The 14,617-nt window shown below is 44.9% G+C and overlaps 1 protein-coding gene across 1 annotated transcript in view; it reads left to right on the top strand.

The window, feature by feature from the left end:
• Positions 1-1,887: 1,887 nt before the first annotated feature.
• Positions 1,888-14,617, top strand: part of prokr1a (prokineticin receptor 1a) — an 80,040-nt gene continuing 67,310 nt past the window's right edge. Inside the window, exons 1-2 of the mRNA XM_063208440.1 lie at positions 1,888-2,020; positions 7,251-7,890. Coding sequence (XP_063064510.1) covers positions 7,349-7,890 — 542 coding nt within the window. The 5' untranslated portion in view covers positions 1,888-2,020; positions 7,251-7,348. The remainder of the gene's footprint in view (positions 2,021-7,250; positions 7,891-14,617) is intronic.

Raw genomic sequence — 14,617 nt, 5'->3', positions numbered from 1 at the left:
CATGGGCTGTCTGAAATGACGCACTTTTGTCAGTGCACTGCCAGTCAGTGCACAGTGCACACAGTGCACTGAGGTCTTTAGTGCATAGTGTTGTGGAAAAAATTGAGCACTGTGCCCTCGCTGGAAGTGACGGCCAAGCATGGCATTAGCTCGCCAAAATATGAGTTTGCTACTGTTTACAATGCACAGCGTCTGGTGCTTGTATTTCCATGTCCTTCACCCCAAAGGACAACAATCACACATACAATACTTCGGTTGGCATGAAAACTTTGGTATCCCATCAACATCATTTACAGAATTAGGAGACTGTTGACCAAACTCTTCTACTGAACTGAATGCCACATTTTCTCAGTGTCATTGTCAAAATGGCCGCCATTTAGTGCGTGCAGTGTCCATCATTCAAGCACTGCATTTTTCCGCCATTGTTAGGGGATCATCCTGGCACTTTCAGTGCACTGGCTCAACTGAAATGTTCAGCGTGAGCGCCCTAGGCACTGAAAAACAGTGTTCGAAGTGCACAAGTGCAGCATTTGAGACACAGCCAAGCACTGTATTTTTCCGCCATTGTTAGGGGATCATCCTGGCACTTTCAAGGCACTGGCTCAACTGAAATTTTCAGCATGAGCGCCCTAGGCACTGAAAGACAGTGCCCAAAGTGCACAAATGCGGCATTTGAGACACAGCCATTGACTCCTTTGGCTATGTAATTGTGTAACTTATTGAGGATATTTTTGAAGCAAACATTACGATATGCCATTATGGCATTCCCTTCAAATCACACTGCGAGCAAAAGTTGGGTTCACGTGAAACAAGCTGCCATGATGAGGAAATGGATGCCCAAGATGGATGCCATGAGGAGAGGATGCAAGAAGCTTTTTGCTGCAAAGCGACAGACAAATATTCCTTTGTGTGGGTTGTGTGACTTGTGTGGGACTGTGTTGGCTGAGTGGTTGAGCAGTGTGTGTGTGTCTCTCTCTCTCTCTCTCTCTCTCTCTCTCTCTCTCTCTCTCTCTCTCTCTCTCTCTCTCTCTTTTTCTGTCATGGCAGGACTGGAGAGGAACCAAAAAATGGTCCGGGTATTTTTTTTTACCATAGACCATGTCTTCACACATGACAGTTCATTTTCTATTGCCTCCCCTAGATTGTGGGCTGGTGTCTAAAGGCAAAAATACCCCCCCCCCCCAAAAAAAAAAGGCATTTGCCCTTGAGCACTGTCTCCCTGCATGCCAAATGAAAATGCCCTGAAATGCCCTGCATGCCAAATTACCAGTCCAGTCCTGTGTCTTTGAGTGGGTGAGCTGGGTGGGTGGTCTGTTCTGAGTATTAAAGTGTACAGCCCAGGGCCTGTAATACCCTCAATTGTGTACCTGAAATCCCACAACTGATTACAGAGAGCGGAAGAAAACAAGCAATAAGCACTCTTTAATACAAATCTGTATGTTCTTTCATAGCATGATTTTCCAATGAAATTGTCATTGTACTGATGGGAGAGAGAGAGAGAGAGAGAGAGAGAGAGAGAGAGAGAGAGAGAGAGAGAGAGAGAGAGAGAGAGAGAGAGCCCACACCTCTCCTCTAAAAGTGACATCTCTTTTGACTGACCGGTAATGCACCGAACCACCTCATAATGTAGCACGAGCCACGAGCCATTGCACTTGCAGCACGTGCTCCATGCATGTTCATTCAAGAACGGCTCAAAACTTCGCCACCCACGGAGGATTCAGACAGCCGGTGTCAAAACACGGCTTATAGAACACTGTGTAAAATATGCCAATCTATGGCGCGCGGGTCCGTGCGCTCTATGTGTTTTGGAAGACCCGCGCCTTCTTTTACCGGTAGAGGGGGGAGATGAGAGCAAGTTCAGTCAGTCACACCGCGAGGAGAGGACGAGAGAGGTGGTCGCTCATCACACCGGAGGACACACTCGTTGCTTTTTTCCATGTGGAAATTAAACTTGCGAAAGTGAACATGGCCAGCGCAAAATACTTTTGTGGATACATAACGGCTTGATGATGCAGTGAAGGTAAGTTTGGTCTGTGTTTCGTTTTTTTTTCCTTCTCTCCCGTGGTCTTCAGGATTCTTCAGGATCTTCACTGGATTGTTTTATTCCGTCCAAAAACTTCCCTGTTTTAACTCTTATATTATTTTCTCCAGGAAGCACGCCGAGACGTGATATTCGATTTAAAAAGGCAACTCGGCCATCACAATTCAGGTTTCTCCCTTTCCAGGTGGTTACATTCTCTGAATTACTGTCGACTCCATTAAGCCCACACAAAGAAATAAACCAATACGAACTGGCACGAACAAAGATGATAGGCTACGTTTTGTGATTTCCACTGCTGCGCTTAGATGATCTTGAGATGGTGAGTGACTGAGACATTGGCAATGCATTCGATATGAAAGTCAGAGGCACTTGCAAACTCCCTGCAACAAGGGGGGCGACAGAAAAGTTAAAACCCAATTTCCCCCCATATTTAACAGGATCTTGTAACTTTTTTAATGAGTTTAATTATTTTTGAAAAACGATTTGTTTGAACCTGAATATTTAGGCTACCCGCACCTAATGTGATGCGCAATGTTCCCCCCGGCTAAGAATTAATGCAAATTAATAATTTATTTCCCATGGACATGGGCCTATTTATGGAGTTATGAGCTAAATATGAGAATGATTGTTGTGCTCCTTCAATCCTCAGCATTAACGGGGGCTCCGAGGCGTCTTGTTTTCTGGATCCCTGAGAAGCCATCATTTGCGACAGATGATAGCTGGGGCACTTCATTTAAAGGATAGTTCCGGCGTAAAATGAAAGTTTCACCATCGATTTCCCATGCCACATAATGTATCTAATGATGAGCCATTCCCGGCGATGCCGCGCCGTTATGGAGTTAGCCTATTTTAAGCTTTTTGGCGAAAAACGCAGCCAATGCATCACGGCGGGGCCAATTTGTAAATATTATTGTCTGATGGTTCCCCGCTATAAACAACCTCAAAAACGCTACACACTTCATCACAAAGCTCTCGTCAATCAAACTGAGGCACAGAGAAGATCATCCGACCACACTGGCCAGTGTTTTCAGAAGTGTCTCACTGTTGCAACTCTAGTCTGACCCGGATGCAGGCTACTCAATCAGGTGGCTAGGTAGGCAAGGCTAAACATGGTCCGCGGTTCTTACACGAAAAGCTGGAACCCCGACCGTTTTCACCGACTGCCACTGTCTAAACCAGCCATATTACGGGAATGGCTAATAGCATCAGAAGTGGACGAAACTGACATAAAAACCATGAGGGATCGCGACTACCGTGTGTGCAGGCAGCTGATTTGAAGAGTTGGACAGTACAGGTAGACAGACTACTCTTACAAATTGCAACACAGTATGATATAACATGGATTCAACTTTGTAATAACACACCACTGGTGGTGTACTTACATCTGTAAGAGCACTTCTAGTACGACTTCATAAAATTCCTCCAGCCCTCCTCCGTTGCGTAATGGTCCACCATGGTCACAATGGTGACCTCGCGCGCCCTCGTCAATTAGAGTCTACTTCACTGAAACTACTCTAGCATGCTTGACATCAACCACCTCGAATGCCTCAGGTCGCACAATTTCACAATTTCACTTGCCATCCCGCGCTAGTTTGTTTTGACAGTTTATTTATCTCCTGTAGTGGGCTACATTTACTGCACCTGTATGCCTTCCCAAAACAGAGTGCCTGCTGGCAAAGACGCGCGGTGTTGCAACCAGTTTCACAGATTCATAGACAGTCAAGATTCATGAACCAGACACACTTACACATGTTTCTCTCTTCAAACATACATCCATAGCCATGCGCCTTTTGACACAGCATTCCTCTTTAGACGGTTTCGTTTAGGCTAGGTGTTCCATCTCCCTCACTCTTCTAGAACATCATCCTCAAAATGCTCCCTCCACACACGGTAGTCGCGATCCCTCAGGGTTTTTGTGTCAGTTTCGTCCACTTCTAATGCTATTAGCCATTCCCGTAATATGGCTGGTTTAGACAGTGGCAGTCGGTGAAAACGGTCGGGGTTCCAGCTTTTCATTTTACGGCCGCAGTCAGTGTAAGAACCGCGGACAATGTTTAGCCTACCTAGCCATCTGACTGAGTAGCCTGCATCCGGGTCAGACTAGAGAGTTGCAGTGAGACACTTCTGAAAACAACACTGTGTGGTCCGATGATCTTCTCTGTGCCTCGGTTTGATTGACGAGACCTTTGTGATGAAGTGTGGCCGTTTTTGAGGTTGTTTATAGCGGGGAAACATCAGAAAATAATATTTACAAATTGGCCCCGCCGTGATACATTGGCTGCGTTTTTCGCCAAAAAGGCTTAAAATAAGCTAACTCCATAACAGCGCGGCATTGCCCGGAATGGCTCATCATTAGATACATTATGTGGCATGGGAAATCGATGGTGAAACTTTCATTTTACGCCGGAACTATCCTTTAAGTGGTGGGGTGTGTAGGATTCAGGTCAGGATTTGAATAATCACTTTTGGTGCGGAACATTTCGCCTTGCGCGCCGCTGTGCACTTTGATGGAAGAAGGCACCGAACGGGGGCTGTCTCTGCGCTTGACTAGTTGAAACAGACCGTTGCTGCGTCTCAGATGGTGCACTTTTGCACTTCGGGCACTATGTTTCAGTGCGTAGGCTATAATTAATACGCCATACGCACTGAAATACTGAAGTGCACAAGTGCACGTGTGTCACTGGCAAGCAACTGAGGTGATGGGGATGGAGCCTGTTGTGCTTTAACCTCACATAAAATGAATGAGAAATGTCGATGTCTTAAAAAAAAGAAAAGAAAAAACTGTGACATCAAACATGCGCAAACATGAAAAGCCGCGGTCTCATCCTCCTCCTCTCTTCTCAGACTCTCTTTCCATCACCTCACTTCACCAACTGCACATGCAAAAATGTACGCGTTTTCCCAATTAGTGATTTCAGTAGGCCATACGTTGGGAAAGAGTATGCTATCTGGACATAGCCCACACATCCAAAAATAACACTTGTAAAACAGGGATCCATTGGGGAAATTGGTTGCACATGCAATAAATCTACGGACCTAATATAAGACCTAGTCTGACCTAAGGTTATTTGCTTGCCATGGCAGGCACTCCCTCCCCTTGCCTCTCCCATATATTGATCTGGCTCTACTGCCTTTCATGATTGATTTGATTTTGATTGGACTGTTAAAAATCGGTTTGATTTATTTCATATTGTCAAGACAGTAACGGCTAGCAACCTCTAATTCAACTAAAAAAAACGTGACAAAAGAAAAAACAAACACATACACACAAAAACATGTTTATCATGTTATGCTGTGGGAAGTAAAGAAAAGCATGTAGTTTAAGAAGGCTCATGGAGATATGGATGATGGAAAAAACATGCATGAAAATAACTGCGCCAAAAGGAAGCTTTCATTATGCTTCTCAAGGTGGTTCCACAACACATCAGTGTGTGTGACCTTTTTTTTTGGTGGCGACTTTTTTTTTTGGCCACTCTGAGTACACCTGCAAATTAGCAGCTCACTAGACCAGCTTTGTCTAGTCAGTGTTGGCCTCCCGTTTCATGACGTTGTCCCCTATGGCATGACTTGCTCTCAATGTCAGTACAGATAAAATGAAAACAAACAAAAAAGCAAGCACGAAATGTACGGTTCTGCCTAAAGGGAGCCCTAAATAGACGGGGAAAAAAAACTGTTGAGCAAGCGTCTGTCTCTGTTCTGTTCTCTATGACCATTCTCATTCTCATCAGAGTCAAACAGCTAAAAGAGGAAGAAAAGAAAGCATGCACGGAATGCTAAATTCTGCCCAAAGGGTGCCCTGAAGAGTGGGAAAAAAACCCATTGAGCAAGTCTGTGTTCAGGGGCCGCTGACAGATTTTCCTGGGCCCAGGACAAAGTCATCTGAACGGGCCCCTTACCCAATGCATACAATGTGATGGGGACACAATTCTGGGCCCCCTGTCTCCATGGTCCTGGGACAACATACCTCTTTGCCCCCCACTTGTCGGCGGGCTTGTCTGTATTATCTGTCCTCTCCTCCAGCCTCTCCTCCTCGCTCGTATCACCCAGTCAGCAGGACAACTGTCACTTTGATGTTCTGGAGTTTGAACTCAATGAAGTGGAGTAACAATGACACCAACCCGTAGTTTAAAGAGCCGCTAGGAAAGTCCCATTGTCATTGTCACACGCAGCTGCACATCACAGCATACAGTGCGCACAACAAAATTGCATTCATACCTCAGCCATACAAGAGGGCAGTCTAACAACCACCATGAAGGGACAATTTTATTCCAACATGAATTCACAGAATTCGGTGAAATGAAGGGGCAGATGTGTTCAGTTCATGTTATGGAATTCTTTGAGATCCAGTTTTTTATTATTATTATTTATGAAGGCAAATGAAAAGTAAGGAAAAGTAATGTTTCAATGTGTATGTGAAAATCTCCAAGTCTGCATCTTGTAGCCCCTTAAACGCACACCGTTGGAACGCTGTAAGTGGAACACTGTAATAGTCACCGAATAGACGTTACTGCCGTAGTATTACACCACCATGACAGTGCACAGGGCTTTCAGTAAAGCATTGCTCGTTTCTTGGTCGTTGTCTTGTCATTCTGGTAACAGCTCATTTGTAACAGGGGCCTCGTCTCACTGGATCAAATAAATTGTACAACCTCCTTCCTCTGTCTACCACGTTCCTACTGTTGGCATTGACTACAGCAGTGAGCCATAGAGTAAGCATGCAGTGTCAACTCAGCACTCAGAGAGTTGATTTAACGCTGAGTGTATTTGGTGCCTCATACTCAGAGTACTCCCTAAGTGTTAATATAAAGTGATACTGTCCCATTTTTGGGAATAAGCTGATTTTAAACCTCTCCTTGAGTTAAATGGTTGAGTTTTACCTTTCTCCTGTACTTCCTGCCGTTCTCTGAGTATGGCAGTGCAAATTTTACCTCTAAGCTAGCAATTGACATTGAGGCCTATGAGACCAGATGATGGCTAACTGCTAGCTTAGAGGTAACATTTGCACTGCCATACTCATAGAATGGTTGAAAGTACAGGAGAAAGGTCAAATTGTGTCATTTAACTCAAGGAGAGATGTAAAATTAGCTTATTTCCAAAAATGGGACAGTATCACTTTAACACTGCATTTTTACTGTGTCGCATCTCCTCTCCTTTTATCTCCTCCTGTCACTTTGTAGTTGTTCACAGCCATCTCCTTTTTTCCCTCCAGCATCCAGCACCCAGCAGCAGCAGTGGGTGGAAAAAGAACAAAAGGAGGAAGAATTGAAAGAAGAGGACATATACCGTACGTACACCCCTCCAAAAAACATGGATGCCATCTCCAACATCACCCTCTCCGCGGGGCTCACGGTCCAACCCTCCTCCACTTCCTCGTCCTCCTCCTCCCTTTTCCCCACCCCCTCCTCCTCCCCACTGGACGACAGTGTGATTGACACTGGCGAGGGCCTATACGACTCTTACCTCCCCGCCTACGACGTCATGCTGGACTACGAGGTGCCCCTGGACCAGATCCCCGACACCACGCAAGGGAACGCGTTCTTCGTCGCCACCATCGTCATCGCCGTGGTCCTGGTCGTCATCATCCTGGTGTGCGGCGTCGGTAATTGCCTGTTCATCGCCGCGTTGGCGCGCTACAAGAAGCTGCGCAACCTCACCAACCTGTTGATCGCCAACTTGGCGGTGTCGGACGTTCTGGTGGCCGTGGTGTGCTGCCCGTTCCTGATGGATTACTATGTGGTGAAACAGCTGTCTTGGGAGCACGGCTTGGTGCTGTGCGCGTCCATTAACTACCTGAGGACTGTCTCGCTGTACGTGTCGACCAACGCTCTGCTGGCCATAGCTGTGGACAGGTGAGTCCGCTCTGTCTGTTGTCTGTATCGTGGTAGAACTGGAGACAATTGATGAATTTCAGTTTTTTTTTTTTTAAGTATTTTTGGGGGCTTTTTGGCCTTTATTATGACAGGACAGTATGAGAGGAGACAGGAAGCAATTGTGAGAGAGAGATGGGATAGGGCTGGGAAATGTCCCCGGCCGGACTCGAACCAGGATCCCCGTGGGCATGTACTGTAAGCCCAAATGTGGGGGGCTTAGCGCGCTGCGCCACAGCGCCCCGCCAAATGAGTAATTTCGTTGCGAAAATTACCTGAACGCCATTTTTTTGATTTTTGCATTTTATTATTGGAAATGACTGTTCAGACATCCTTTCATCTATGGGTAAATTCTTTTCATTCAAATATGTTGAGAACATACTTTTTAAACCCTTTATAACCACGCTTTATAACCATTTTGAAATGCAATGCAATGGAATGCCCAATACAAAAAATGCCAATTCCCCAAATTGTTCCAAAATGGATACAAGTCATTTTGCAACAAAGCTCTTCAAATGTAAAGTTTTCATATTCCCATTTGATTGCATATGATTTACTTACTTACTTACTTACTTACTTACTTACTTACTTACTTACTTACTTACTTACTTACTTACTTACTTACTTACTTACTTACTTACTTACTTTATTTCTTCAGGACATTGCACATTAATGAACATATACATACATGTACATATATGTAAATATGTAGCCCAAGGGCTAATTTCCATCTGCTGTCCATTTGCTGCCGATTGTTTACTGTGAATAGAGGTGTGCTTGACCACTGGCTGTTGCTGGTGAGGTAAATGGTAAATGGACTGCATTTATACGCCGTCTTTCCACTCCTTTGAGAACTCAAATCGCTTTACATTGTATGCCTCACATTCACCCATTCACTTTCACATTCACACACCAGTAGCCATGGTTGGGTACCACCCTGCCACCAAGAGCGACTTGGGGTTAAGCTTCTTGCACATCGATGGGGTCAGGCAGAGCTGGGCTTGAACCTGCAATCTTCTGGTTGCAGAACGGTTCCTCTACCTGGATCTCTCAGTTATCTCCAAAGGATCTCCAAAGGTGCTGTTGACTGCTTTGTCTGGGCTCGGAACATAGCCATCGGAAAGGGCCCCTCAACATATTCAACTGAGAACCCAATTCTGCCACGACCACCATCACCACATTCTTGTGCCCAGGACAACTTTCGGGTTTGTCTCTCCCCGTGTCGGCTTCCCTGGTCACCACACTCAGGGAAGCAGACAGGGGGAGAGAGGGGGTCCAGAATTGGGTCCTCATTACACTGTGTGTATTGGGAGAGGGGCCCTTGCAGATGATTTTGTCCTGGGCCCAGCTAAAGCTGTCAGCAGCCCTGACCACACTCACCAAGCCCATTCCACAGTCTCCTCAACTCCTTCCAATGACAGTGGGCAGCTGACAGGGTGTGATGTGTTAGACAGATTAGACCGATTAGATGATGTTGGCAGATGGATTTGGCAGATAACCTTCACCTGTCGAGGGCTGAGAGCTGAGGGGGTTCTTAATGACACCTGGCAGACAGAAGTGGAGAATCTCACATTGTTGAGGTTGAGAATCTCCTGTGTTGAAGGGTGTTTTCACACCTGGTCCCTTTCAGGCATTTACTGGAAGTGAACTCACTCAGAGCTTTGATCTGTGGTCACTTTGGTTCACTTTTCTAAAAAACCTCCCCCACCTCCGTTGAATGGCAGTCAGCAGCTGAGGTTACGATGACTTGCGATTAGAGAGTGGTGATGGACATGACTGCAAGGGTTGTGATGCAGGCAGGGGTACCTTCCCCTTAAATGCTCATGTTATCAGTGTCGTTTAAATTTTGTTTAAGCCTTTTTTTGTGATGGGACAGTGGAGGAGAGACAGGAAGCGAGTTGGGAGAGAGAGACGTGGAGGGATCGGCAAACTACCCGGGCCGGAATCGAACCCGGGTCGCCGCCGGCCGGGCCATTGTCATCATTTCCAAATCCTTGGCTCAGTCTGGACTAGAGGATTGCATTTCTGGAAAGCATAGTTGTTAGCAGTTAGCAACTTCGGTAGTTGCCAATGGGAAATTGCATTGCAACCAACAAAGTAGCTAACGTAGTTAGCAACTTCGCTTTCCAAAAATGCACCCCAGAGTTGGATGTACTGTAGATACTGAACGCCTCGTTGTGTGCTGGTAGAAATACACATGTGTCTATGATCTGAGAATGTGGTTGATTCTTGCACAAGAAGGCCTGTTGGGGGTTGGATGGATTGAGAAATCTGCAGCATAATTCCCCCCCCGGGGACCAATAAAGTTACTCTACTCTACTCTACTGGATTTCAAAACTTGGTGGCCATTGGGCCTATTATAGGCAAGTGTTGCATAGAGACAAGGAGTAGTGGGTATATTTAAATCAGTGATTCTCAAAGTGTGGTCCGGGGACCACTTGTGGTCCGCGACAGAGCTCAGGTGGTCCGCGAGTGGATTTCTACTTTTCCAAGACAAGCTAGCTGTATGCTCTATTTGTAACATTATTACAAAGCTAAACATAGCTGAAGTCTTATTTTCACCACAAAAAGACAGGCTTGTAATGTGAAAAAAGTAAGTGGTCTGTATCCAAATTAGCAGTGTCAAATTAGCACATGTCAACTGTCAATTCATTTGACAGGTGGTCCTTGAAGATATTTGAAGGGACAAAGTTTGAGAAACACTGATTTAAATTAAATATCCTTTTACTTTAAACTGGGGTATTTAAAAAATAAAGTGTTTCTAATTTAAATATATCTACTACTCCTTCTACTCAAGAGTTACCTGAAGTAGGCCCAATGGCCCCAAATTTTGAGGATTGGACTTTTGTCTTTTAACTTTAAGAGCAGCGGCATATTGGAGATTACTTACTCAACAAAGAAGAGCGCTCAGCGCCCTCTCCCTCAAGCCTAAAGTGAGATTTCCTACCCGTTCATTCAATCGCGGTGTCGGAAGTCCCTTGTCACAATGAATCTTGGGATATCAATCTCTGACTGTATCTCCCCCATAGAGGTAGAACATTAGACTAGAGGTGACCCGCCCCACTTTTCATGGCGATCTGTGGTAGCCATTATTTGTAGGTAGACCTGAGAAATGGAAATTACTGTAGATGAAGGCTGACCTCTGTCAAAAAATGGCTTAATAATGTGAAAATGTCCATCCACACACACAAGGACAATAGTTGAAGTGCATTGCTAAATATCTACATAATTAATATAATTTGATTTTTAAATGCATTTTATCAACTCAAATGATTTACGTACATATTTAGCCTGACATTTCAAATCTGGTCTTTGATTAATGTGTTACTTCATATTTATACAGCTTTAGTCCATTTTTTGACAGAGGTGGGCGTGTTCTCCATTGATTTGCATTGACTGAAGGTGCCTACACTACCTACACAAGAATGGAGGCGCCATGTGCCGTTTCCCAGTGCTGTTGTGAATTGCCGTGTCACCTCTAGTCTAATGTTCTACCTCTATGATCTCCCCCTTCATTGGTCATGTTTTCCATGTCATCATTTCCCACAATGCCGTGGGGGAATCCTTGCCACAGCTTGGACTTCACTGTCTAGATGTACTAGACATCAGCTGTTCTTGTTGGGGTGGTACAAAATACACGTCTACTGTATTCGTACCTACTGAGTGTGTTGATGACTGCAAAAGGGCTTTATTTGGAGCATGGCCGGATTAAGATAGCCTGGGGCCCCTAGGCTACAGGTTGCTGTGGGGCCCACCCGGAAGGCAAAATTACATAGTGTCATAATTAAGAGCTAGGAATTAAGAATAGCATGTCTGTCAAATGTGGAGAGGATTAACGACAGGAAAACTGTACTCAACACAACATGAATCTTTCACTATCACATATTTTGCCATTTTTGACTTTTGGCCAATCAGGGGGCCCCTGGCCGGTGGGGTCCCCAAGACTGCAGCCATATCTAGCCTGTACGTTACTTCGGCCCTGGGTGGGAGGGTTACCAAATCTTGTGGCCGTTTCATGCAATCTCGGTTTCAGGAAGTGAATGCTCATGATGGATCTAGGGATATCTATACCATCTTTGGTTTCAACTCCCCCTTCATTGGTCACGTTTATCATGTCATCATTTTCCACAATCCCATGAGGGACTCTCTCTCTCACATACACACACACACACACACACACAGACGTGCACACACACACACACACACACACACACACACACACACACACACACAATTCCAGTGTACTGTTGGACAGTTCTCTTTGTTGTGTAGTGGTTGAAACACACACCTGGGACTGCCACTAAGTTGAAACAGAGGAGCAGCTCAATGATTCAATTGCTATGCAATGCTCTACTGGTGTGTGTGTGTGCGTGTGTGTGTCTGTGTGTGTGTGTGTGTGTGTGTGTGTGTGTGAGTACGTGTGTGTGTGTGTGTGTACTGTATAGGAATGGACAGTAAATAACAGGAGAGATCGGTGCAGTGTGTGTGTGTGTCTGTGTGTGTGTGTGTGTGTGTGTGTGTGTGCGTGACTGTCAGCCTGTCCTAATACCATCGAGACATTCTGATTTCAGACCGAATTATTTATCACTTTATGACGTGTGTGTGTGTGTGTGTGTGTGTGTGTGTGTGTGTGTGTGTGTGTGTGTGTGTGTGTGTGTGTGTGTGCCGACAGTAGCACGCCTGACTCAAGGTATGCAGACGTGAGATAGAGGTAGAGTCAAATGATAGTGGAACATTTTGGCTATCTGCCCCCTATCAGTGCTTCTTAACCAGTGGGTCAGGACCCAAAAGTGGTTCGCAGAGGGGTCCTGTCTGGGTCGCGGAGCTGTGTTAAAAAATGCATTACAGTTTTTGCCGACTGCTTGCACACAATTTGCAAAATTTGGCTCATAGAGTCAAAACTCTACACACAAGCCAATTACTCTCAACACTTGGATATAAACCCATCACATATATGGCAACATGAAGCTCTGCTATAAAAGCATAAACATTGCCATAAAAACCTTACAATCTTTTGTCAAAACCTCACTTTCATGTCAAAAGACACACAAAAGCACCAAATGAGAAAACAAATTAGATCAACTTTAAAACAGTTGTCTGCTTTATACAAAACACAGCAGTCTTTCTTTTTGGAGCAATCTATTCAGTCTCACAGAATGTGCATTTTCACAAGACCCCAAAATTCAATACTGTACATTACAAAACTGCACCTTACAGTACAGGACATTAAACCGAAGCAAAATATATCTCAAACAGTACATCACTCTAAATACAATTATTGTGTATTGGTTATATTCACAAATTTTCAAACATGATATACAGTGCCCTCCACAATTATTGGCACCCCTGGTTGAGATGTGTTAAAAGCCTTAAAATAAATTCAGTGTTTATTGCAGAAGAATACTGTCACACTGAAAATTGTAGGAAAATGTAGCCTTCAACTCAAATGAATTGTAAGAAAATAAAAAAATCCCTGACTAAAAAATAATTATTTTTCATTAAATCACCTGTTCCACAATTATTGGCACCCTTAACAATTCCCAGGAAATAAATATAATTGAAGCATTTCTGTCATTTCTACAGTAGTTTACAAAGTTTACCAGAGTATGTAGGAACATTTAATTAGTAATTCATCACTTCCTGTTTCCCTGGGGTATAAATATGATGTGACACCGAGGCCATTTCTCTTATCCACTCTTAAACATGGGAAAGACAAAGGAACACAGCATACAAGTGAGGCAGATGTGCGCCGACCTTCACAGGTCAGGCAGAGGCTACAAGAAGATTGCCACTCAACTGCAGCTGCCCATATCCACTGTGAGAGGAATAATTAAGAAGTTCAAAACAACTGGAACAGTGGTAAACAAGCCTGGACGAGGACCCAAGTTTATTTTGCCACCACGCACAGTGAGGAGGATGGTAAGAGAAATCAAAAGATCTCCAAGGCTCACTGTTACAGAATTACAACAAATGGTAGCATCCTGGGGTCACAAAGTCTCCAAATCAACCATCAGGCGCTGTCTACACGCCAACAAGCTGTTTGGGAGGCATGCACGGAGAAAACCTTTCCTCACCCACAATCATAAACGCAAACGTCTAGAGTTCGCCAAGCGGTATTGGGGCTTCAACTGGCGATCGTGTGCTTTGGTCAGATGAGACCAAGATTGAGCTTTTTGGCAACAAACACTCTAAGTGGGTCTGGCGTGCCACGAAAGATGCGCATGCTGAAAAGCACCTCATACCCACTGTGAAGTATGGGGGTGGGTCAGTGATGCTGTGGGGCTGTTTCGCTTCCAAAGGCCCTGGGAAGCTTGTTAGGGTGCATGGCATCATGAATGCTTTGAAATACCAGGACATTTTAAATCAAAATCTGTTGCCCTCTGCCCGAAAGCTGAAGATGGGCCGTCACTGTGTCTTTCAGCAAGACAATGACCCTAAACATATGGCCAAATCTACACAGAAATGGTTCTCCAGACACAAAATCAAGCTCCTCCCATGGCCATCTCAGTCCCCAGACCTCAACCCCATTGAGAACCTGTGGGGCGAGCTGAAGAGGAGAGTACAGAGGAGAGGACCCAGGTCTCTGGATGATTTAGAGAGATTCTGCAAAGAGGAATGGCTGAAGATCCCTCTTTCTGTCTTTTCCCATATTGTGAAACATTATAGGGGAAGATTAGGTGCTGTTTTGTTGGCAAAAGGGGGTTGTACA

The sequence above is a fragment of the Engraulis encrasicolus genome, chromosome 1 (assembly GCF_034702125.1).
Source record: "Engraulis encrasicolus isolate BLACKSEA-1 chromosome 1, IST_EnEncr_1.0, whole genome shotgun sequence".
NCBI lineage: Eukaryota > Metazoa > Chordata > Actinopteri > Clupeiformes > Engraulidae > Engraulis > Engraulis encrasicolus.
This window is presented reverse-complemented; position numbering and strand designations above follow the sequence as displayed.